At 44.0% G+C, this 23,881-nt stretch overlaps 2 protein-coding genes across 2 annotated transcripts in view; one reads left to right on the top strand and one right to left on the bottom strand.

The window, feature by feature from the left end:
* LOC138161923 (carcinoembryonic antigen-related cell adhesion molecule 1-like) overlaps positions 1–23,881 on the bottom strand; it is a 332,874-nt gene that overhangs the window by 105,961 nt on the left and 203,032 nt on the right. The gene's annotated exons all lie outside the window — the stretch shown is intronic.
* Positions 20,428–23,881, top strand: part of LOC138161922 (carcinoembryonic antigen-related cell adhesion molecule 20-like) — a 29,561-nt gene continuing 26,107 nt past the window's right edge. Inside the window, exon 1 of the mRNA XM_069089002.1 lies at positions 20,428–20,687. Coding sequence (XP_068945103.1) covers positions 20,636–20,687 — 52 coding nt within the window. The 5' untranslated portion in view covers positions 20,428–20,635. The remainder of the gene's footprint in view (positions 20,688–23,881) is intronic.

The raw sequence follows: 23,881 nt of genomic DNA, 5'->3' as shown, positions 1-23,881 counted from the left end.
TCACTCCTCTAACCCCTCTCCTACCCACTGAGAAGTCAAACAATGTGGTACTTATTATCCATATAAAGTCATGCAAAACTTATTTCCATATTAGCCATACCGCAAAAAAGGCAAGAAAAATAACGTGGAAAAAAAAATTGTAACTTGCACTGAGCTCATCGGTTCTCTCTCTGGAGGTAGATAGCATTTATCAGCCTGAGTCCTTTGGAATTGTCATGGATCATTGTGTTGATCACAGTGGCTAAGTGAATGATAGCATTTTAAAACCAGAGATTCATAGATATGAAAACCTTAGTTATAGAATGTTAGGGACCTAAAACGTGGAATTTTGCAGCTTACCATGTTGTAAATATTTTGAGAATGAGTTTATCTTCTGAGGATCAATTTAGGTTAAAAGATCCACCCTCAGGAGACTACTAGAATTATTTTGTCAGTAAAGATTGCCCACTGAAGCCTTGGAAGGCTTGCAAGCCATGTTAGTGAAGGGATGAGATCCTCCAGGGGGAAATCACAGACCCTTGAAGTTTGGGGTTGAGGAAAAAATAAAATTTTCTTCCTTGAGTTTTTCTGGATTTTCCCAGCAATGGGAAGTGACAAAGGGGCACATTTAAACTCTGAAGAAGAGATTTCCCAGAGCTGTCCCCAAGTAGGATGACCCTATTCAGGTGGTCACGAGCCTGTTATCCATCACCAGGGCTCTTTAAATAGAGGCTAGGTGAGCATTTGTCATGGAGCTTGAAGTGATTCCAACCTAGATACAGGCAGGACTAGATATCTTTTGAGGTACCTCCCAGCCCTAAATCTATGGCCATCTCAAAACACAACTATGATGAGTTTCTGCGTCAACCCAGTGGTTTCCAAATGAAACTCAGGCTCTTTCTTCTGCTTCACCCCTTCCTCACCTCTTGTGTCCAATCAGCTGAAAAATCCCATGGGGGCTATTGGGATAGTCCAAGTAATGGGGACTGAACTAGGACAGCGACTACAGTAAAAGAGAAGAGGAAAGGAATGGCAGAGAAGGTGGGATCCATAGGACTTGATGGCTGACTGAAGGTGAGAGGGGTGAAGGGGCTGAGAAAGAGGGAAGAGTAAAAGCTTCATCATCATCATCACCAGAGGCCCTGGTGTAGAATCTTAGATCTGTTCCTTCCTGCCTGAGTGAATCCAAGTGAATTACTTAATCTCCCTGGACCTCAGTTTCCTTCTTTGTAAAATGAAGAGTTCAGCTAGATAATCCTAAATGTCCATTACCAATCAATCTGTAAGCATTTACTATGTTCTGGGCACTGTTTTGGGTACTGTGGAGCTAAAGACGGTTGAACCCTAAATCCATTCCATGATGTCCTGAGGGGCCCCCAGAAATATCTGCTGCATTCCACTTTCTCATATTCCTACAGAGACATTGACCCAGCCTGGCATTGTGGCCAATAACTCTGGTCCAGTGGAGAACAAGGACTCTGTCAATCTGACTTGTATTCCTCCAAGGAGTACAGTGGCTATCTTCTGGTACAAGGATGGTGAGGTCCTCCTCAGAGGTGGCCAGGGGCTGGACCTGTCTCCAGACAATAGGACTCTTACCCTGAAGGTCGTCACTAGAAACGACAGTGGCCTATACCAATGTGGGGCCAGGAACCTTGTTGTGTCCAGTATGAGTGCCCCTGCCACCCTCAAAGTGATCTGTAAGTCACTGTGAACATGAAGAGTAATGACCAGGGGGAAGACGCCCCTACTCTGGAGGAAGAAGGGGGAGGGGGAAGAGCCCTTGGATTGGGAGTCGGGGATGTTCACCTGGGACAGTGGGACAAACATTGACTCTGGAGCTCAGGGACCACTTCAAGCTGCCTTTGCAGCTTAGTACTAGATGACCACTGAGAGACCTTCCAGCCCTATACACATGTTACTGTCTGCATGACCTTTCTGGCTTCTGAGTCTCAGTTTCTTCAACTGTAAAAGAAAGGGGTTGGAATAGATGGCCTCGAAGGGACCTGCCAGCTCTCTCTCTCTCTCTGTCTGTCTGTCTCTGTCTGTCTGTCTGTCTCTCCACTATATCACCTAGGGATGACAGTATGTGAAGCATTTCTAGAACTCCTAGGACCTAGTAACAGAAAAAGGACAACAAAGAGGAATTGAACTGATTGTAAAAGATAAAGCAATGCTTGGCGATCTCTTTATGAAACTCACATTGGTCCTGTGAATGAGTCAGAAAGGAAAAGAGAGAATAGGATAAAGGACAGTAGGAGAAGGCCCTGGTTTAACTTTAAAAGTTGGTTCATGGGCTAGCTAGGTGGCACAGTGAATAGAGCACAGGCCCTGGAGTCAGGAGCACCTGAGTTCAAATCCAGCCTCAGACACTTAACACTTACTAGCTGTGTGAACTTGGGCAAGTTGCTTAACCCTAATTGCTGTCCAAAAAAGCAAAAAAAAAAGTTGGTTCACTGAATTTGGGAGACAAACCTGAAGAGAAATCGAGCTCTCGGTGGGATGAGTAAATGTTACAAGGGGTCAGACAAAAGGATGCTGTGTGGGACTGAGGGGGGAGGGAGGGCAGAGGCAACCCCTGGTTCTCTCAGCTCCCCATCCTGTTAACTGGATGGGGATATAAGATGCTTGAAAAGTTCTGGGGCTTCTTGGAACTGGAATCTCAAGGGGGTTTCCTGATTGTAGGAGTGGAAACAGAAATATTAAAATAAGGACAGTGCAAAGGAATGTTAAAGAATTGGAGACAGTAAGGTAATTGATAGCAAGATTAGGGCTGGGGGACCACTCAGCCAGTACTCTGGGAATGATCTGATTGGCTGATTCAAATTCCCTATTGAAACATGATTGATGATGATGATGATGGTGGTGATGATAATGATGAAGGTAATGATGGTGGTGATGGTATTAATGATGATAGTGATGATGATTATGGTAGCGGTGATGATGATGATGGTAGTGATGATGATGAAGGTGATGATGATGGTGGTGTTGATGATGGTGATTTTGATGAAGGTAGTTATGGTGGTGATGGCAGTGATGATGAAGATGATGATGGTGTTGATGATGAAGGTGATGATGATGATGGTAGTGATGAAGATGATGATGGTGTTGATGATGAAGGTGATGATGATGATGGTAGTGATGAAGATGATGATGGTGTTGATGAAGGTGATGATGATGATGGTGTTGATGATGAAGGTGATGATGATGATGGTGATTTTGATGAAGGTGGTTATGGTGGTGATGGCAGTGATGATGATGGCGATGATGATGAAGATCTTGGTGGTGGTGGTGATAATGGATACCTAAAGAAAGAGGAAAGGCTGCATGTGACACCCACTTTCCCATGTGTTCTGAGCAGGAAGGTCCAGCAGATACTATTGAACTCATTTGCAGAGGAAATGAGCACAGAGAGTGGAAGTGACTTCTTGTTCCTCTAACACAGCTCATATCTCAGAGCTGAATAGGATGGTCCCTTCTGTTCCCTCTCATAGCCACCAATGCTCCTGAGGAATCCAATTTTCTAGGTTCTCCTGGAGATTCTACATTATGTCTGTGTCTCATTTTCTTTCAATCAGGAAACCAAATTAGAGGTTGTGTCTTCAAAACAGAACAGAGAATAGAGTAGAATAGAGATCTTCAAACTGGAAGATAAATCATAGGATTTAGAGCTGGAAGGAACATTAGAACCAAGAGGGTCAGAGCTGGGAGGAGCCTTAGGACAGGGAATGTCAGGGCTGGGAGGGCCCTTGGAACAAGGGGATGTCAGAGCTGGGAGGTGGCCCTAGAACAGGGATTGTCAGAGTATTTAGGGACCCTGAATACTATCTAGTTTGGATTTTGTTTTAAAGATTGAGAAACAGAAGGCTCAAAGGCTTTTCATTCTCTGTACTTCATTACTATTCTCTTTCCTTCTAGACGGTCCAGATATCCCCATTTTAAGCCCTTCCAACTCTACCTTTGTGGAGGGTTCTGACCTCACCATCTCTTGCTTCTCGGACTCAAACCCTCCTGCTCAGTACAAGTGGGAGATTGATGGGACCCCCGGGCCATCCACTCAACATATCTTCATTTCTGATGTCTCCCTGACCAATTCAGGCACATACATGTGCGAAGCCTCCAACATCATCACCCATCACCGAAGCACAGCCCAGGCAAGGATTCAGGTATCAGGTATGTGGAATTTGGGTTAGCTCATTCTTTTGTTAGAGAAATTCCAGATTCCTTTATCCAGAAACCGCCTCCTCCAAACTCCAAACAGCATGGCCAACTCGAGTTTTTCCTCGTGGGCTGGAGCACCTTTTAGAGATCCAGGTGTAGGATCTACTTGAGGGTCTTGTGACTTCCATGAACTAAACTTCCTTGACCTGGGATGCAATGTACCTTGCAGAAAGATGTCTGACCATCCTAGCCAGTGACTACTTAGGGACAGTGTGGTATGTACAGCAAGAAGAGACCCACTGGTGTCATGATGTCAAGAGAGTGGGGTTTACACACCAGCTCTGTGTAAACTAGCTGTGTAACTTTGAGCCAATCTCTTCACTACTCTGGGACTCAGTTTTCCCATTTGGATATTAGAAGAATGCTCTCAGAATCAGTCATTCAACAAGTGACATGGTGGAGATTGCTGGGCCTGGATTCAGGAAAACCTGAGTTCAAATCCAGCCTTAGACACTTACTAGCTGTATGTCACCACGCAAGTCACAGTAACCCTGTTTGCCTCAGTTTCCTCATCTGTAAAATGAGCCGGAGAAGGAACTTGCCTCTCCTACCCCCCAGAATCTGATTCCATTTATCACCAGATTTTGTCTGATTGGGCTCTGCTTTTGTTAGAAGCCTGCAGGGTGTAGAGGGCAGAGCTGGCCTGGGAGTCAGGGGGACTTGGGTTCAGTTCCTGTGACATACAGACCTCTCAGTGTTCTAGGTAACTTTAAGCCTGACATTGCAAGCAGGGCACTCAGCTGCTTTGGTAAAGTGAGCTTCCTCCCCTTGGCCCTCCCTGTGCTGGTAGAATCTCAGGTCTCTTCCCCTCATCTCATCCTCCAAAAGCCTGATGCTCTCGATTGCCAAAATCTTTGGGTCCTGCTCTTCCATCCTGCGGGCTCATTGCCCCTCTCAGCTTTGTGTTGTCTGCAAACTAGAGGTCAGCACTTGTGCCCAACTCATTGGTAAAGGGACTAAAGGGTCCAGGGCTAGGACAGATCCAGGGCCCCCCACTGGAGACCTCTTGACTTCCAAGTCCCGCTATCCAACCCAAGTTCAAATAACTAGCTGGATGACCCTAAGAAAGTCATTTGACCTCTCTGAGAATCAGGTAACTCTTTAAATTTACAAGTCTAGTAGGCCAGTGATCTGTGCTTGTGAAGAAAGCCCCAGGCTGATGCCATCACTGGTCCTTGACCTGTTGTCAAGAACCCATCTAATTATATTATGGTCTGGAGTCTATTCCCAATGCAAGGAGAACATGAGAAGTTACCAAGAATGTTGGTAGAGTCTATGTAAGCCCCTTCTATAGCAACCTGGGGTCTATGAGCTTGGACTATAAAAAATAGTTTTTTGGTAACTGTATTCCAATAGAATTGATTTCCTGTGAATTCTATGGATTTTAGATTATGCTCTAAAAGCATGATTGAGAGGAGGCTTCACTTGACTGGCTGCCCAAGGGGTCCAGGCCCCAGAAAAGGGGAAGAACCCCATTCTCACTGGCTTTCCCCAGGACCACCACTTGAGCAAACCTGTCAAAAATGAGATGAGGTTAGGTTGGCAAGTTTCCCTATTACACAGAAATGCTAGAATTCTGATCATCCACCCCTCAAGGAGCCAACAGCTTATGTGGAGAAATAAAACAGGGAGTCATAGAAAGGTGAGCCTTCCCCCTGACCCTTCACCTGGGCTCTGTGGGCTTCCTGTGCCTGGGTGAAGAAGGGCTCAGCAGGGCAGCGCAGGTGTTGCTGTGAGGAAGGAGAGGATCTGGTGGGCTAGGCTAGCTGTCAGGGATGGCTTCCTGGCAGAGGTGGTGAGATGAGTGCTGAGCCTCGAAGGACATAGCTATGCAGAGATGATGATGAGGGCATTATAGGCAGAGTAGGGTAATGGAAGGATGGTTGGAATCAGAGGCAAAAGAACTAAGTTCGAATCCTGATTTTGTCACTTACTTTCTGAGTGATTTGGCACAAGTGGTTCAGCTTCTCTGGGCCTCAGTTTCCTCAGCTGTAAAATCAGAGGGTTTGGAGTAGATCTTGCTCCTTATCTGTGATCTCACGAGCCACTGGAGTAGACGTTGGGGGTAGGGAGAGAAAGGGGAGAACAGAAGCTCTCAGACTGAATCTGAAGTCTGGGTCTGAACTCTCGAAGCCTTGAATGTCAGACTCTTTAGCGGGGATGACATGGTGTCCTGGCAGAAGAGGGAGCCATGGGAGGCTGCTGCAAAGGAGGGGTGGGGTGTGAACTCGGCTGTCAGGAGAGGCATTTGACAGCCTAGGAAGAGGTTTGAGGGTGCAAATATGAGAGGAGGCAGGGGCCAGAGTCCAGGCTGAGGGGGGCTCTCTCTCAAAGGCTAGTCTAAAGATAATGGGAATTGATGAGAGAGCAGATTGTCTTGTCCTCTGCAGGCATCTTGCAGGGCTCTTAGGTCAATGCCAGCTGACACCCTGTGTCTCATTCATAGAGAGGATGCTTTCACTCTCACATGTGCCATATCAAGTGAGTCATTAGCTTTTATTACTCTTCCTGGTCCTTTGTAGCTGAGTTTGAAGAGAAACTGATTTTGTTGCATGAGATTTTGATCAGTTTGGAAGCAGCCTATCACAGCAGAGAGAGTACTGGATCGGGAGTCAGGCAGACTTCAGGAATTTGCTAGCTGTGTGACCCTGGGAAAGTCAACCTCTCTGAGCCTCAGGTTTAATAGGATTGTGATCTGTGCCTGTGAAGAGAGCCCCCAGGCAGCCAAAATCACAGGTCCTCAGTATATTGACAAAGAACCAGAGAATGTCAGAGCGGAAGGGTCCTCCGATGTCCAACGCTGTAATCTTCCAGATTGGCAAACCAAGGCTCTGAGAGGTCAGAAGAGATGATGTAGCTATGTCACACCATTGCTCAAGAAATAGCAATGGCTTCCTATTGCCGCTAGGAGGAAGCACAAACCCTTGTGTTGGCATCCAAAGCCCTTCACAATCTGATTCCAGCCCGCCTTTCTAGACTGAATTTACATCATTCCACACTGCCCCCTCCAGTACCTGCTCTGCATTACAGAAACAGGATCTGAGAGGTCAGGGTCACAGAACCAACCAACTACTCAATGAACAAATATTCATCAAGCACCTACTATGCGCCAGCTCCTGAGGAGTCAAAGAGCAAAACAGTCCCTGCCCTCAAGGAGCTCACGATTTACTGGGAGAGACAACATGCAAACAAATATAAACAAAGCAAGTTTAAAATACAAATGCAAAATAAAAATATAAAGCAGGATTAATAGGAGATAATTAATGGGGGAAGACACCAGGATAAAAAGGGGGTGAGAAAGGTTTCTGGTAGAAGGAGGGGTTTTAGTTGGGACTTAAAGGAAGCTGGGGAGCTCAGCAGTTGGAGCAGAGGGAGAGGCAGCTCCATGCATGGGAAACAGCCAGAGAGAATGCCCAGAGACGAAAGATGGAGGGTCTTCTTTGGGGGGAAGCCAGGGGACCAGTGTTTTAGTTGATAGAATACTAGACTTGGAGGCAGGAAGGTCTCAATTAAAATCCTACCTTGGATTCGTACTTGCTGCATCACCCTGAACAAGACCTTTAACCTCTTGGTATCTCAGTCTCCTCATCTGTAAAATGAGTCAGTTGGATTCAAGGACCTCTAGGTCCCTTTTTGTTCCAATGAAATAAGTTTAAACAGAATGAATACAAGGTACTTTTTTTCCCTTCCTCCTTTTTTGCGGGGGAGGGACATGGAGGAGTCTGGCACAGCTGAAGATCAGGAAATGATCAAATAGAAGATGAGACTTGAGCCACAAGGAAACATCAGAGACGGGCCTCCAGCTCAGACCTTCTGCCTCTAAAACTAATGTTCAAAGGGCAACTCCACCTTGTTCATTGAATCTAAAAAATGGAGCTGTCCAGGGTCACAAAGAAGCCAGGGATGGGTGCCTTCCGTGGAACCCGGAGGAGCTGATCCTTTTTCATCCTGTATGTACACGGGGTTGGCGGGCTGTCTGTCAGGGGTTTGAGAAGAAGTTGCTGGTTCCTTCTTGGACATGCATGCGCACAAACACTCACACACACACACACACACACGGAGGATTTGTTTTGTATTGAATTCGAGACATTTGGTGGAGGCAAGTATGGGAAACTGGGGGTGGGGGGAAGAGTTAGACCCATGATTGCATTGGGTCTAAGGAACATTCACTGAGCCAGGTTGACACCAGCTCTGAGGCTTTCTGCCTTAGCTGCCTAGAGCTCTGGGAGGATGAGGGACTTGTACAGTGTTACAGAGACAGTATGAGCTAGAGGCAACTCCAAGTCTTCCTGACTCCTCACCCATGCTCTATCCACTATGCCATGGCTCCCATTTGCCAGTTTTCGTATTGGCCTTGAAATTGATGCCTGTGATGGACTGAAGTGTTTCTGTGATTAGATGTTTGACTGGATGGTGGTTGTTAATTGAATGAAATTAAGTTAAATTAAATAAAATTTAAAAAAATTAATTTTTTTTAAATTAAAAAAATAGAAAAAAATGAAACTGCCGTTTTATCCCTTAAGATTTTGGGCAAGACATGGTCTTCTGAAGATGTCATCCACTCAAAAGGAAGTCCTACTATGTGGTCTCTACAGTCTCTCTTAGATCTGACAGTGTGTCTTATTGAACCCCCCCCCCCTAACTCTGACATTCCCTTCTCTAAGGGCCTCCCAGTTCTGCCATTCCCTGTTCCAAGGCAGCTCTCAGTTTTGACCTTCCCCATTCTAAGGTCTTTCCTGGGGCTGAAATTCTATGATTACTAAGGACAGTCTAATATGGTCCAGACTTGATCTTGGCTTCTTTTTCTTTTCTCTCCAGAAGCTCCTAATCAAGGCATTAACCAAGCACTCCGTGGAAGGTCCATCTCCAGTGGGGGCATTGCAGGAATTACACTGGGAGTTCTGATTGGGGTGGTTCTTACGGGAACACTTGGCTACTTTGTTGGAGTCATGAAGTCCCAGGTATGGATGGTTTCTTTCTCAAGTAGTGCTGGGGTCTTCTGTCCAATGTGGGTGGTGGTTGTGGTGTGTGTGTGTGTGTGTGTGTGTGTGTGTGGCATAAACCAAGTGCCTGTGCATGGGTGCACTGGGGAGGTGATACCAAGTACTCACAGAAGCCAGGGAGGAGGCCCTGAAGGACTGGGAGAGAGTGGTTGGTGTGAGTGTGGGTGTAGATGACAGGAGGCTCAGATCACAGAACTAAGGAACGTCAGAGCTGGAAGGAGCAGGAAATTTAGAGTGGAAATGAGCTATCTAAGGTTGCGTGGTGAATCAGAGGCAAAATTAGGTTTGGAATACATATATTTTTACCTAGTCCAGCATTTTTTTCCCCCATTATCCTATGCTGCTTCCAAGGGCACACAGAGGTTCAGAGTAGTATGCTGTTATTGAGGGTTGGAATCAGACTAATGACCACTTAATTATTAGTCTAACAGGACAGACAAAGCTAGAAAATCAGCAAGATCTTTTAGGTACCTTCCATATTCTGAGGCCCCTCCCAGCCCTGACATCCCCTGTTCTAAGGCCCCTCCCAGCCCTGACATCCCCTCTTCTGAGGCCCCTCCCAGCACTGACATCTCCTCTTCTGAGGCCCCTCCCAGCCCTGACATCCCCTCTTCTGAGGCCCCTCCCAGCTCTGACATTCTCTCTCTTTAGCATCTCCTCTCAGTAGCTCTTCCTCAGCCACACTGAGTCTGAGTTGCTGATTGGAGGTTCAGATGGAGATGCCCAGTGAGCTATTGGAGGTCAGCCCTGGGAGGAAGCAGGGCTGGCCGTACAGATTTGGGAGTCACAGCATCAGCCAAGTTGAGAGCAGGAAGAGACATCCATAGAATCCACACCATAACATACAACCTGGTCACTATGTAGAGATGATCAGACTGACAGGAGGCTCACTACCTCCCCAGGTTTCCCCTTCTCCTTTTGGACCACTCCAATTGTTAAGCATGTCTTCTTAGGAAAACTAGTGAGTGGGGCCACAGAGCAGGGCTCAAGGATTTGGGAGAAGGAAGACGTGGGCGGCAAGCCCTGGGACGAGGCAAGGGGAGAGTAGGGATCACAGAAGCCCGGCATCCAGGAGAGGCGAGATGGCAGCTCTTGTGCCCCCACCCTCCCGTTCAGGTGCCAGCCAGAGCACTGCGCCTGGGTGCGGGAACCCCACTGTAGGAAGGACATCAATAATCCTGGGCGTGTCTAGAGTGGGTGAGCAGGGTGAGGAGAGACGTCCAACCCAGGCCACGGGGGAGCAGCCCAAGGTCCGTCCTGGTGGTCTGGGAAGAGCAGGCTGAGTGGAGGGAGCCCACGCGTGGTGGCTGGCTTATGTGAAGGGACAGAACCAGGAGCAAAGATTTCAGCTCCTTGCATGGAGCCGCTTCCTGATGCTCAGAACCGTCCACCGAGGAAGTAGATTGTAAACTCCCTGAGGGCAGGGCGGTCTGATTTTGTCTCCACACCATGGGTGCCCTGCATGGTGCCTGGTGTGTGCTGCTGCTTGGGGAAGACCTCGGAGGTGGTGAGCTCCCCTCTCCTGCAAAGGCCGGCAGACGCGGGGGATGGGGTGGTGGTGGGGGCAGAGCTTTCTGCAGCAAGAAGGGGGGAATCTCCCCTCCCGTGTCTGTCTCACACTCCCCTTTGCTCTTTGCTCCCCCAGATCAGAAATGCTGTGGAAGTCATGTCAGCAAGGTAAGGACAGGAAGGTCTCCACTCCAGAGGCCCTTGCTGGACTCTGGAGATGGCCTCATGATTGGACGGGGGTGGGCTTCTCCAGTCCTAGGATGTCAGATGGTCAGGACTCGGAGTGGCTTTAGTGACCAACCTCTCTCACCCCTTATCTTTTATTTTGGTTTTTGCTTTTTGGATGGGGCAATTGGGGTTAGGTGGCTTTCCCAAGGTCACACGGCTAGCAAGTGTTAAGTGTCTTAGTCCCAATTTGAACTCAGGTCCTCCTGACTCCAGGGCAGGTGCTATATGCACTGTGCCACAGGCACCATAGAGCGCCAGGTCTGGGCTCAGAAAGACTCATCTTCCCTGAGTTCAAATTCTGCTTCAGACACTGACCAGCTGTGTGACCCTGGGCAAGTCACTTAACATAGTCCAGTTTCTAAATTGGTGCTGCTAGTGGGGGGCTGGAGGGAGAATCTGTTTTCTGGCAATTCCATTGATAATAATTAACAGTAATAATAGTTAACACTCATATATCCCCTGCTATGTGCCAGGCACTGTGCTAAACACTTTACAATTGTATCTCATTTGATTCTCCCATCAGCCCTGGGAGGGAGGCACTGATATCATCATTTTACAAAGGAGGAAACTTCCTTTCTAATGCCACTGAACCAAGTTTTATGGATTTTTTTTAGAGAGACAGAGGTTTCTACTGCTCTGTAACCCCCATCGCTGGGTCACTGGTCAAAGCGCTTTGTCCCTAAGCCTCTGCTGAAGCCAGAGAGGAAGATCCCAGCCCCTCCAGAGTCCAGAGAATGTATGAGACTAAAGAATTCCAGCCTTATTGTGCCGGGGCTATTTCAACTGCTAATGCCTCTGGGCAGTCTTTCCTGGATGGGTCTAATTTTTGCCTACAGCAACATTAACAAAATAAAAAAAAAAAAAAAAGAGAGGACTCAGTGGTCCCTACAGTTCCTTCCAGCTCTGCCATGTCTGGGAGCCCTCCCAGCTCTCCCAGCCCCTCTTCTAAGATCTTGTCTTGCTCTGACCATCTTTGTTCCAAGGTCTCCCCTGGGCCTCATGTCTGTGTTCTAAGATTTCTACTTGCTTGGACATTTTTGGTTGTAAATCTGTCAACTTTTCCATCACTGACACCCCCTGCCCACAATTTCTATTCACAATCACAGAATGTCAGCATTGGGGGGTGGGGTCAGTGAAGATTTGTAGAATTTAAATGAAAATGTCTGAGCTGGGAGAAATCTCAGAACAGTGATTTCTCCCTTTTATGGCAAGATAGGGACAGGGAGGTGAGGAAATGGGGGAGCATGGTAGGGAGCTCTAAGGGATGCCTGCCTCTTTGAAGAGCAGTGGAAGTCAAAGCCATCTCCTTGCCTGCCCCAGCCTGTCTATTGACCAGCAAAGGTAGATCTTGGAAAACTCTTTCCCTCTCGTGCCCCAAGCCCCAATGCCCAGGTCTTCCTAGGTGCCAGACATTCACTTTTGGCTGGATGCTGCCCCTCCTTCCTCCCCATGCTCACCTCTTCTGGAAGTCACCTAGAGTCCCACTCTGCTAAGACCCTTGCCATTCTCTTTCCAACAGTTATTGATCCAGTATGATATGACCTGTCATTGTTAACTTGACCATCTCACTGCCTGGCTTTTGTGCCTATCTTTAATTCCACTTGCACTTTCCATTGGCCATGAAGTTTAACTCTCTTTTACCCTCCCTTTCCCCATTAAAGCATGAATTCTTTAAGTCCTGAGTGTGTCCGACTTTTCTCTTTGTATCCCTAGCACTTAGCATAGAGCTTAGCATGAGCTAAGCATTTAATAAATGCTTTTCTGCTTCATTCCCTAGCCATGTCTTTTCCCTATATGGGATCTGACTCCCTAACTGATGTAGGAAATCTAAGTAGGTACTGTCCTTCTGTGTATATGGGGACACTTTTCTTATTCTTGATCTTGCTATGCTGACTAATCAAATGTCTTTTGCTTTGAATTTATCCATCCCTCAATTCAAGAAACATTTATAAAATGCCAACTATGTGCCAGAAATTGTGTTAGGTTCTGGTTGGTCTGATAAAAGAGGAGACATTGGTGGGAGCTGTAGCAGCAAGCACCCCAGCATCCCCAGGGTGGCTGACAACACAGGTTCTTAGATCTGCTTTGTTAAAGGAAAGCAACTCAAAATAGGTTAACTAGCTTACTTTAATCAGTCAAACATGTATCATTTACCTAGTTCAGGGGAAAAAGGTCAGCACCCCAAACTTCAGATACAGACAGAATTATCAAGACAGAGAAATAGATCAAATACACAGGTTTCCAAACTGTCCAACCTTTACATCCATACCAAATCAACATCTGGGTTTTTCAAAGCCGGGGGTGGGGGGGCTCTCAACAATGGCTTTCCAGAGTCCCATCTGATCAAATCACAGAACACTTCTCAAAGTGAGCCCTAAAACAAAGCCACAAATCAGGGTTTATATAGCCTGCTCCTGGCTCAGAGAATATAACAACCTTCTGGACCCACTGGCCAATCAAAAAGTATCTACGGAAAAACAAGCCCCCACCCCAGGCTCCAGGTGCACTTTAGCCTAGGGGCAGGGAAGATCTTAAAAATTTACATTCCCATTATAGGGGCTCCGCAGCTATGGTTTTGAATAGATGTCACCCAAAATATGCAGAGAGGTCTAGAGTTCTCATTATTATTGTTTTCAACTGGTAAAAAACCCAAGGTGGCACTAATGATGTAAGGGAAAAAAAATTGAGTTTAGACCAGAAAATATTTAAATGGGAAAACATATGCTATTGTTATAATTCTGATCAGATGTACTTTACAGAACAGGCAGCAGCTGGTGGCTCAGGAGATACAGCCTTGGGACTAGCAGCAGGAAGTTGTTCAATTGTTTCAGTTGTGACCCCTTTTAGGGTTTTCTTGGCAGAGAAGACACGATACATATATACACACATATAATAAATGTAGATGTGACTATAATTCATAAAGGAACATCTCAGGACTTTTTAAGAAGAAACAGATTGAAAAAAGCAATGAATCTAAAAAGAAACTGATGTACAACAATAAGATTAATAATAAAACCCTTGAGAGCAGTGAGTAAGGGCGCCTGCCTGGAGTAGGGAGACCCAGGATCAGTTCTGGCCTCAGATACTTAACGCCCACACAAAATAACTGGCTATGTAACCTTAGGCAAGTTACTTAACCCTGTTTGCTTTAAAAAAAAATAAAACCCTTGAAAGGAGCAAGGGACACTAACAGACAATTTGCAGAGGAGAGAATATAAATTGTTTATAATCATATGAAAAAATGACCAAATTCTTCCATAACTGGAGAAACTGAAATCAAGATAACTTCATAATGCCCACTGCAAACACACTAGAATGTTCAAAAAGGCCCTCCCCCCCCAAAAGAGGAAGACCAGTGGTGACAAAGAAGGAAAAGAGGCATTTTGAAATACCATACTCTTTTATAAAAAGTTTCATTGATGCCCCTTTGGTTTCTGTTTTTCCCTCCTATACTCCCTGCCCCTAGCCTGTATCTATCAGAGGCAGGACTGGGATCCAGGTTCAACATCAATGTGGAATAGTGGATTCGAGGATTCTTATAGCACAATAATATTCCATTCCATTGACCTAGAAGAGGCATCATAGTATATAGCCTCAAAGCCAGGAAGACCTGGGTTCGAATCCTGCCTCTTGATACCTAATAACTTTGGGACTCATGGACAAATCACTTAACTCAGTGCTTCAGACAGCTCTCTAAGTTACAGAGATGGTGTTGACCTGCATTGGTAGAGAGACTTTCTTAACCTGGGAGTTTCCTAACTCAGGGAGCTCCCTGGGAGTTGAACTACAGCTCCAGCCTCTACCACTGTCCCTAGTATTTGTTAAAAGTCTCATCTTGTCCTGGGTTTTGGTTTTCCTAATATTAGTCTCATAAAACTGAAAGCCAGGTGACCAGATTCCTAGTTTAGGCTCTTTTTCTTTCTGCCACAGATTAGACAGAGAGAACAGGGTAAACAGAGATAAGAGGTTCTCAGAGGGTGCCTTCTCTATGTCTCACTGCTTAACCAGGGCAGCAGCACTCCAACCCTATTGTCCTAGCTGTGGTCTTTATCTATAACTATTTCCCACCTCCATACCTTACCACAGACTGTTCCCCTTCCCTGGAAGGCTCATCCTCTTCATGTCCACTTCTTAGAACCCTTATTTGTCTTCAAGGCTTAGCTCAACTGCCATCCCCTATACAGGTGAACTTTGCCTGATCTGCCCAGTTGCTGGTTCCCTTCTTCTGGAATTAACCTTTTATTCACTTTGCCTATATTTTGTATCTGTCTACATACATGTTGTTTCCCTCCAATAGAATGTAAGGTCCTTGAGGGCAGGGACTGTTTAATTCCTGTCTTTATAAACCCCAGTGCCTAACACGTAGTAGTCATTTAATAAATACTTGTTGAATGAATAAATATTGTTGACATTATAGCAGGAATTTTGGGACAGGCATAGGATTGGACTCAATGGTCCCTGAGGTTTTTTCTAATTCTGTTGTAATTGCGGAGAGGGTGGGGTGTGAACAAGGCATGCACAGAGTTGCCCAGCCTGCTTCCCACTGATCAGATGTACAAGCTCAGTGCTTGGGCACTTTGGGAAGGATGAGCTCCCAGGTGCTTCTTGCTGGCTGTCTGTGACTCAGCACTTGGATACTTCAGGGATGATGCAGCTATCTTCTTAGTGGCCACTTGACTGGATCTTAAACTCAACATGACCAAAACTAAACTGATTATCTTTCCCCCTAACCTCCTCCCCCCACTTCCTTTTTCTGTAGAGGTCAAAACGATCTTCTTAGCCCCCAGGCTTACAACCCAGGAGTCATTCTGGACTCCTCACCATCTTTCATCCCCCCACATCCAATATGGTGCCAAAGTCTGTCAATTTTACCTCTGCAATATCTCTTGAATATGCCCCCTTCTCTCCTCTGACGCTCTTTCCATCCTGGCACATCCATCATTACTGCATGCCTGAAGCATTACACTAGCTGTTGGTGGGTCTGCCTTCCTCAAGGCTCACCCCACTCTGGTCCATTCAGTCACCAGTGATTTCCTTGAACTGAAGATCTGACATGTCTAACTCTTGCTCAATAAAGTTGAGTAGTTACTTTTCATCTTGAGGATCAAATAGAAAATTCTCTGGCTTTTAAAGCTCTTTACAACCTGCCCTACTCTCCCCCCCCCCCCCTCATTTCTTCTACTCTCCTCCATTCTCTTATTTCCACACAACCTACTCTGATCTAGGGACACTGGTCTCTCAGCTGTTTCTCACACAGAACATTCCATTCCCAGACTCGCAGCATTTTCTCTGACCATTAGTTGTATATGTATGTGTATGTAATGTATAATGTATTCCCTGCCAAGAAAACCCTAAATGGGGTCATGATTAAAACAACTGAACAGCTTTATATCAGGAATGCAGAGTTGGTTAAATATGTGGAAAACTAAAAACATAATTGATTACAGCAATTACAGAAGAAATAAAAAGCATGATTATGTCAATAGATGCACTAAAAGCTTTTGACAAAATACAGCACTCAGTCCTATAAAAAATGCTTGAAAGCATAAACGGGAATGGATTTTTTTTCTCAAGATGATAAGAAGCATCTACTTAAAACAATCAGTAAGCATTATCTATAATGGCAAACAAGAGAGAAGCCTTCCTGATAAGATCAGGAGTAAAAAAGGATGTCAGTTACTACCAACATGATTGAATATTGTACTAGAAATGCTAGTGATAGCAATAACAGAAGCAAAAGAAATTGAAGAAGGAATCAGAATGGGCAATGGGATAATAAAGCTATCTCTTTTTGATGATCTACTTGGAAAATCCTAGAGATTTAGTCAAAAAGTAATTGAAATAATAATTTTAGTGAAGGAATAGGATACAAAATAACCCCACGTAAATTACTAGCATTTCTATATAGCACCAACAAGGCCCTATGAGAAGAGATTGGTAAGAGATATTTAAAATAATTGTGGATAGCATAATTGAGGACAGCCTCTAGAGGCTTTGGATACCAGGTTATGAAGTCTGAACTTGGACCTATGAGTCATGGGGAGCTATTGAGTGTTCCTTGAGCAGAGGAGGATGAAAGGATGGTTGGAGCTTGGTTATAGGAAGAGGAATCCGATAGCTCGAGGTGGTTGAGGAGAAAGTGGAGGCAGGGAGAATATACATTATGAAGGGGCCAGAGTCCAGCTGGGAGAGGAGAGGTTGAGCTTATCAAGTCAATAATTATATCCTAGGTGCCTACCATGTTCCCGGTTCTATGACTCATTTTCCTCAGCTATAAAATGTGGGTGATTCCTGCCCTCCATAAATCACAGGATTACGGTGTCAGAGAGGACACTAAATTTACAATCGGAGGACTTGGGTTTTTCTCATTTGTGTGAATTCTTCAGTGATCTGCCCTGGCAGATAACTTCTGTATTTGTCTTTTAAAAATCTGAGTTCGTCAACAAGTCCCTTTTATAGCTTCAGCACTCACTTCAAGTTGGTTTGTCTTTTCCTCATTAGAAGCCTCTCTATTTGTGTTTTCAGGGTTAGACTTTTGAGACTTTATGATGAATGAATAAATGAAGAGTATTTATTGAGCATTTCCTATGAGCCAAGCACTCTGCTGACCTCTGGAGACACAAACAAGACTATTTCAGGCCTCAAGGAGATTACCTTCTAATACAGGAGACGCTGGATATGAGGGAGTGGGGGCTGGAAAAGGGTGTTTTGCTATGGAAGATCATCTATGTTGGACTGATTTCCTCTGAAGAATTTTAGGCCTAACATAGTACCTAATCCTGTCCTCTAGGTGTGCTGGAACCAGCTCAAATCAGCTTAAAAGAGCTGATTGGTACATTTTCAGCCTGAGCATTTTTACCTCGGAAACCGGAGATTACAACAAATTGGACCTTGATGTATTGGTTTATTGACTTAAGAAAGTGATGGAGAAAATGTTAATCATGCAGATTCAATTGAAAAGTATGTCATACATACATTCTCTCCTTCCCCATACCCCCAGAGAATTAGTCGTTAAACATTTGGCATCCTACACCTGTATCTACCCTTTTAACAAACTCTTTGATGTCTATTTAACCTCCCAAAATCCAAGATGTGTGTCAGACTATGGTCACCTTTCTTTCATCCCAAACTCTATAATAGAGTGAGCACCTGCCCCCAAGGGGCCCATCATTTCTACAACAGGATCCAGTTCCTCCTTGGCAAGGATTAGGCCCAGAAGCATAGCAGCTTTGGGTCCTTCGTCCCTTGCTTGAAGGATGAGCTTATCATCAAGGCAAAACAAGGTAGAACGGCCCATTTTCTGTTCTCCATATGGCATTTCATGTCCTACCTCTGGGTTTTTGCATAGTTGGTTCCTTCTGCCTGGTATGCCATCCCTCTTTGTCTCTAACACTGAATCTGTAACTCTCTCCAAGCTTTACTGTGGTTTGGAGGTTATATAGGTCTCCTTCCCTAGATGTTGGTGATGCTTCCTGAAATTACTTTGTGCATATATTGTATTTATTTCTGTGAATACAGGGTGGTTTTACCCAGGAGAATGTAAACTGAAGGACTATTTTCCTTTTGTTGGCCAGTTAAAACCAGTTTAATTTGGATGGCTTCAGACACCTAAAATGCATGTATGCTGAGTCTGAGAAACCTGGAGGCTGGGCATTATCTCCCTTGTTCCTCCTCCGCTCCTTGTGGATTGGCACAATTAGCAATACGTTCCTACATTATGGCCCCTCATTCTTCACTCCTCTTTAGACAATTTAGAATGCACCCTTTTTTCATTGGTCCTGGCTATATGACTTTCTTCCCCTGTGGATGGCATGGTAGTCTCTTATTGATGTTTGCAGGTTCTTTGTCTAAAACTCTATATAACTCTGATTCCTGAAGGACACTGGACCTTCAACCAGAGTTATAGAAGCCATCTCACTATGTGCTTCCCTCAGGAGGGGGATGGGGCAATGGGGGCTACACAGACATTTTCCTCTATTGGTATCTCTTCTCCCCCTCTCCTTGTGAGGAGGAACAAAGTTTTGTTAGCTGCTATCCATGTGTAGCTCTGAAGGTCTCCATCCCAACTCTCCTGCACCCTATAGTTTCGTCTTTGCAGCCCCAGTGCCTAGCACAGAGTACATCTGAACATTCATTGTCCTGAGGAGCAGAGCAGCCAGATCTGACAGCACCTTATTTTCCATTCCCCCTGCTATTTCGCTGAAAAAAAAAATCTCTCAAGTGCAAAAGCAAAATCAATGCAAATATGGTAATAATATAAATGAAACCAGCTTGTGAAATGGAAATCCAGATCAGGCTTAGAAATAAAGTCATTCAAGGAGGGAGATGGTATCCTCAGGAGGCATCATGACTTCTCATGGGAGAGAGGAGTGTTAGAGACATTGCCCCTAAGGAGAGCTTTGTGTGTGTGTGTGTGTGTGTGTGTGTGTGTGTGTGTGTGTGTGTGGACTCTTTGAATAAAGAAAGGACATCACCACTCTGAAGTACCAGCAGTTGTGAATTACACTTTACCACACTTGTTTCCAGGGGTATACTGGTACCAGCTTGAACTGGTTTGAGACAGTTGTTAAAGGTTCAGTATGAGCATTTATACCTCAGAAATTGGTGAATGCTACAAATCAAGACTTGATTTTTTGTTTTATTGTTTAGCCTTAAGAAGGTGATGAAGGAAATGTTAATAATACCAATTAACTTAAAAGTGGTTGTGTGTTTCAGAGTTGGTTGTTAAATCTTTATCAGTGCACTCCTGCCTGTATCCCACATGTATGCCTCATTACCATCATATGTTGAGTTCATGCCTACTGTTCCATATATTATATGTGTATCTGTGGGTGAATGAGCCCCAGACTTTCTGGGGTGAGGGTGTATAATTTTTTTTAAAAAAAACAATTACTCTTGCTATCTTACTAAATACTATCTTAGTAAATGTCTTTGCTAAAAGGTAATTACAATTTAGCTAATTTGTCAAAAGCTGACTGCTAATGGTAAGCACACAGTGGGGGCTCAAGAACTATAGTGTTAGTAATACATATCCCAATAGGGTTATCCCTAGAACCTAAGGTAGTAGTCACCCCTCTGGAGACCAAAGCAGTAAGTTTGAGTGCTGGTGAATACTGATGGAGTGACCCCAGAGATGTTATAAAGGAGTTGTGATATTCAGATAGAGTGAACGCCCATTACAGTAACATCACAAATCCATAAAAATAGTTATCACATTATATGTAATTAGAGGAAGTAAAAAATTAACTTAGGTCTAACTACTCTATGCCTCAAACTTTTGCTTTTCCACCTCAGAGAAAGCTCAGATGGGAATTGAGTTAGGTCCACTTCCCCAAGGCTCTCTGCCACATCTCTGTGCCCCTCCCAGCCCTTAGATGGAGTCCAATTGGAGGTGAAAGGGGAGGGCTGTGGGAGGACCCAAGGCAGGAAACCACAGCGACCCACATGGGTAAGGGCAGAGTCAAAGTCCAAGCACATGAAACTCTAAGAAGGGAAAGGAATGAACTAAGAGATAGAGGAAAAGTGATCTCAGTTTCCCCAAAGACAGAGAAGGAATAAGAGTTGGAAGACACTTCTTGGTCATTGGGAGAGGGAAGATATTAGGGCTGGTGTGGGGACTAGCCGTCAAAGCTTTGTCCATCTTTAGTCAGATACTCCAAGAGAACGGGGTGGGGCAGAACTTGAAGTCAGAGCTCATGGATATCCCCCACTGGGGCTTCAGGTCCTGGAAGAGGCTTCTGCTCACAGGTGAGAGAGATTAAAGGCTGGGAAAGTGGGAGGTGGAGGGGTTGCGTATTAGTCTCTTAAAAAATTTTTTTTGGTAGATTTTAAAATTTTAAACTTAAATACAAAGTAAGAAAAGAAAAAAAAATACTGTGCCATGTACATAGCAGACCATAAGAGAGAATTCAATATAAAACAACAAATTTTCATTTAAGAAAACCTATATAATAAATACTACACATTGTTTTCAAAGATGCCCAGCTTTTCCTTGCTTCCTTGCTGATTTTCTTTTGTTTTCTGCTGTGTACTTTGTGCTTTATTTTCCCCCCTTCCTCCCCCTACCACCCTAAAGAAGGCTACAATTAAGCATGAATATATGTATATATATAATGTATACACACATATATACAGACACACATATGCATAGATATCTATAAACATACACACATATACACTCATACACATATATGTAAGACTATACTGTGCATATTTCCTCCTATCATTTCTCTGAAGGTGGATAGCATCTTCCTTCATCAGTCCAAGTCTTTCCATGTTTTTCTAAACCAACCAATTCATCATGTCCTACACCACAGCCCAACTCTATCAATCCTATCTGAGAGATTGTCTATGAAAGCTCCACCCCTCCCCCCCAATTTTCTCCATCCTTCTATTCTTGGCTTCACAGGTTTTATTTCTATAAGAAAAATTTAATTTAAAATAATTGAAATTTTCCTGTTTATACTTCAACTGTACTCTCACCTTGTAATATAATTTAAGATCTGACACTGCTGAATCTACTTCCTTTTCATCTTTCACACAGTTTCCTTTGAAGTTCTCGACCTTTTATTCTTCCATATAAATTGTTATTATTTTTCTAACTCAGTAAAATAATTTTTTAGTGATTTCATTGGGATAATATTGAATAAACAGGTTAGGCAAAATTGTCATTTTAAAAATTATGTTGGTTTTACCTACCCATGAGGAATAAATACTTCTTTAATTATTTAGATCTGAGTTTATTTGTATAAAAGTGTTTTCTGTTTATATTCATATAGTTCCTGTGACTGTTTTGGCTGACATACTCTCAAGTATTTTATACTGTCTAGTACTCATGGATGGGGAACGTGCAGCCTTAAGGTCACATGTGACTTTCTAGAGCCTCAAGGGTGGCCCTTTGATTGGATCCAAACTTCACAGAACAGATTGGATTTGTGTTTTTCCTTCCTCCTATTTTTCCTCACTATCCTTATCAACCTATTTACTCGATCACTCCTCAGTCTTCTGCTTTTCCTTCCCCACTACCTCGACCTCCTATTCCTTCACCTACCTATCCCTCTAAGAGTCCATCCCTTATCTTCTCCCTCTACCCTATCCCCTTGCCCTCTTATTTCTTTCTGAATTTAGAAGACTTTTATACTCTTCTAGATAAATACACTGTACCCTCTTTAACCCAGTCTCAATGATGAGATTAAGGTTCCAGAACTACCCACACGCCCCCCCTACTAGTTTCTTCTCTGTTAATTTTTCCTTTTATATCTCATTTGTATGAGATAATTACTCCTTTTTATCTCTCCCTATATAGTTTTATTTTTTTAGAATCAGCCCATCATATTCAACTCAGCCCACACCTTCCTTTCAAACTACCCAAATAATGATGAAAATTATAAGAGTTCTGCTAATATTTTCTTTTCTTTCTTGCTTTTTTTTTGGAGGGGCAATTGGGGTTAAGTGACTTGCCCAAGGTCACATGGCTAGTTTTTGTGTTAAGTGTCTGAGGTTGCATTTGAACTCAGGTCCTCCTGACTCCAGGGCTGGTGTTCTATTCACTGAGCCACCTAGCTGCCCCTCTGCTAATATTTTCACATATAAGAAGTAAACAATTTGTAACCCTAACTCCTTTGCTCTATGAAATATAGTATTCCAAGGTGTGTGGTCCTTTCCCTTAGTGGCTGCTAGGGCTTATATCATTCTTATTGTGGCTCCATGATATTTAAGTTTTTTTTTTCTTGTTGCTTCCAATATATTCTTTTTAACTTGGGAACTTTGAAACTTGGCTCTGATATTCCCGTAAATTTTCCTCCTGAGATCTCTTTCAGGTGTGATTGGTGGATTTTTTTCTATTTCTACTTTGCCTTCTTGTTCTAGAACTTCAGGGCAATTTTCCTTGATAATTTCTTGTAATATTGTATTAAGATTCTTTTTTTATTGTAATTTTCAGGTAGTCCAACTATTCTTATGTATTTCTTCTCAATCTGTTCTCTAGACTGGTTTTTTTTTCTCTGATGTGCTGTTTAATTTTCTCTTCTGTTTTTTCATTCTTTTGATTTTGTCTTAAGATTCTTGGTGTCTTAGAACATCATAAGCTTTCCCTTGCCCAATTCTAGTTTTCAAGGAGTTATTTTCATACTTAAGTTTTTTATTCTCAATTTAAGTTGGTTGACTTTTTCCCCCCACAATTTTCTTGATTTTCTTGGATTGTTCTTTTTTTTTTCTTCTCATTTTCCCTCAATCTCTCTTATTTGATTTTAAAGTCCTTTTAAAGTTCTTCCAAGAACTCTTTTTGAGCTTGGGACCATTTGATGTTTCTTACGGAAAAAGGGGTGGCTTTTTAAGCTTCACTATCTTTCTCTTCTGAATATGAACTCAGATCTTCTCTATTCCCATAGTAGCTGTCTATAGCTGGGTACTTTCTCCCTCGCTTACTCATTTTCATTCCCTCCCTCACTCCCTCACTCACTCATTCATTCATTCATTCACTCATTCACTCACTCACACACTCATTTATTCATTCATTCACTCACTCACTCACTCACACACTCATTCATTCATTCATTTTGTTTTTAGCAGCTATTAGTGTGATCAAGTTCTAGTCCTGAGGTATGGGGAATAATACCCCCAAACCTCAGATCCTTCTCATTATTTTCTGAGATCTGTCCCTGGAGCTCAACTTTGAGGTCTCCTTTCCTCTTCTAAACCACAGCTAGGGCCCCAGACACGCTGTCCTACAAATGATCTTGCTTCCTGTGGTTCCTCCGGTGGCCACACACTACAGCTGTCTTCTCTGTGGCGGAAATGAAGCCAGGATCTCTGCTCTCCTGCAAGAGCCCTTAGCCAGCAGGGTCCCTGTCCCTCTCTTACTGTTGGCTGCTTCTCTCCCACAGCCACAGCCCAAGGGAATTTGGAGAACTGAAAGTTTTCTGACCTACTCCACCTTCTTC

Source organism: Petaurus breviceps, unplaced genomic scaffold (genome assembly GCF_028583685.1).
Source record: "Petaurus breviceps papuanus isolate PSGF00001 unplaced genomic scaffold, PetGlider_PUasm1.0 185, whole genome shotgun sequence".
Lineage (NCBI taxonomy): Eukaryota > Metazoa > Chordata > Mammalia > Diprotodontia > Petauridae > Petaurus > Petaurus breviceps.
This window is presented reverse-complemented; position numbering and strand designations above follow the sequence as displayed.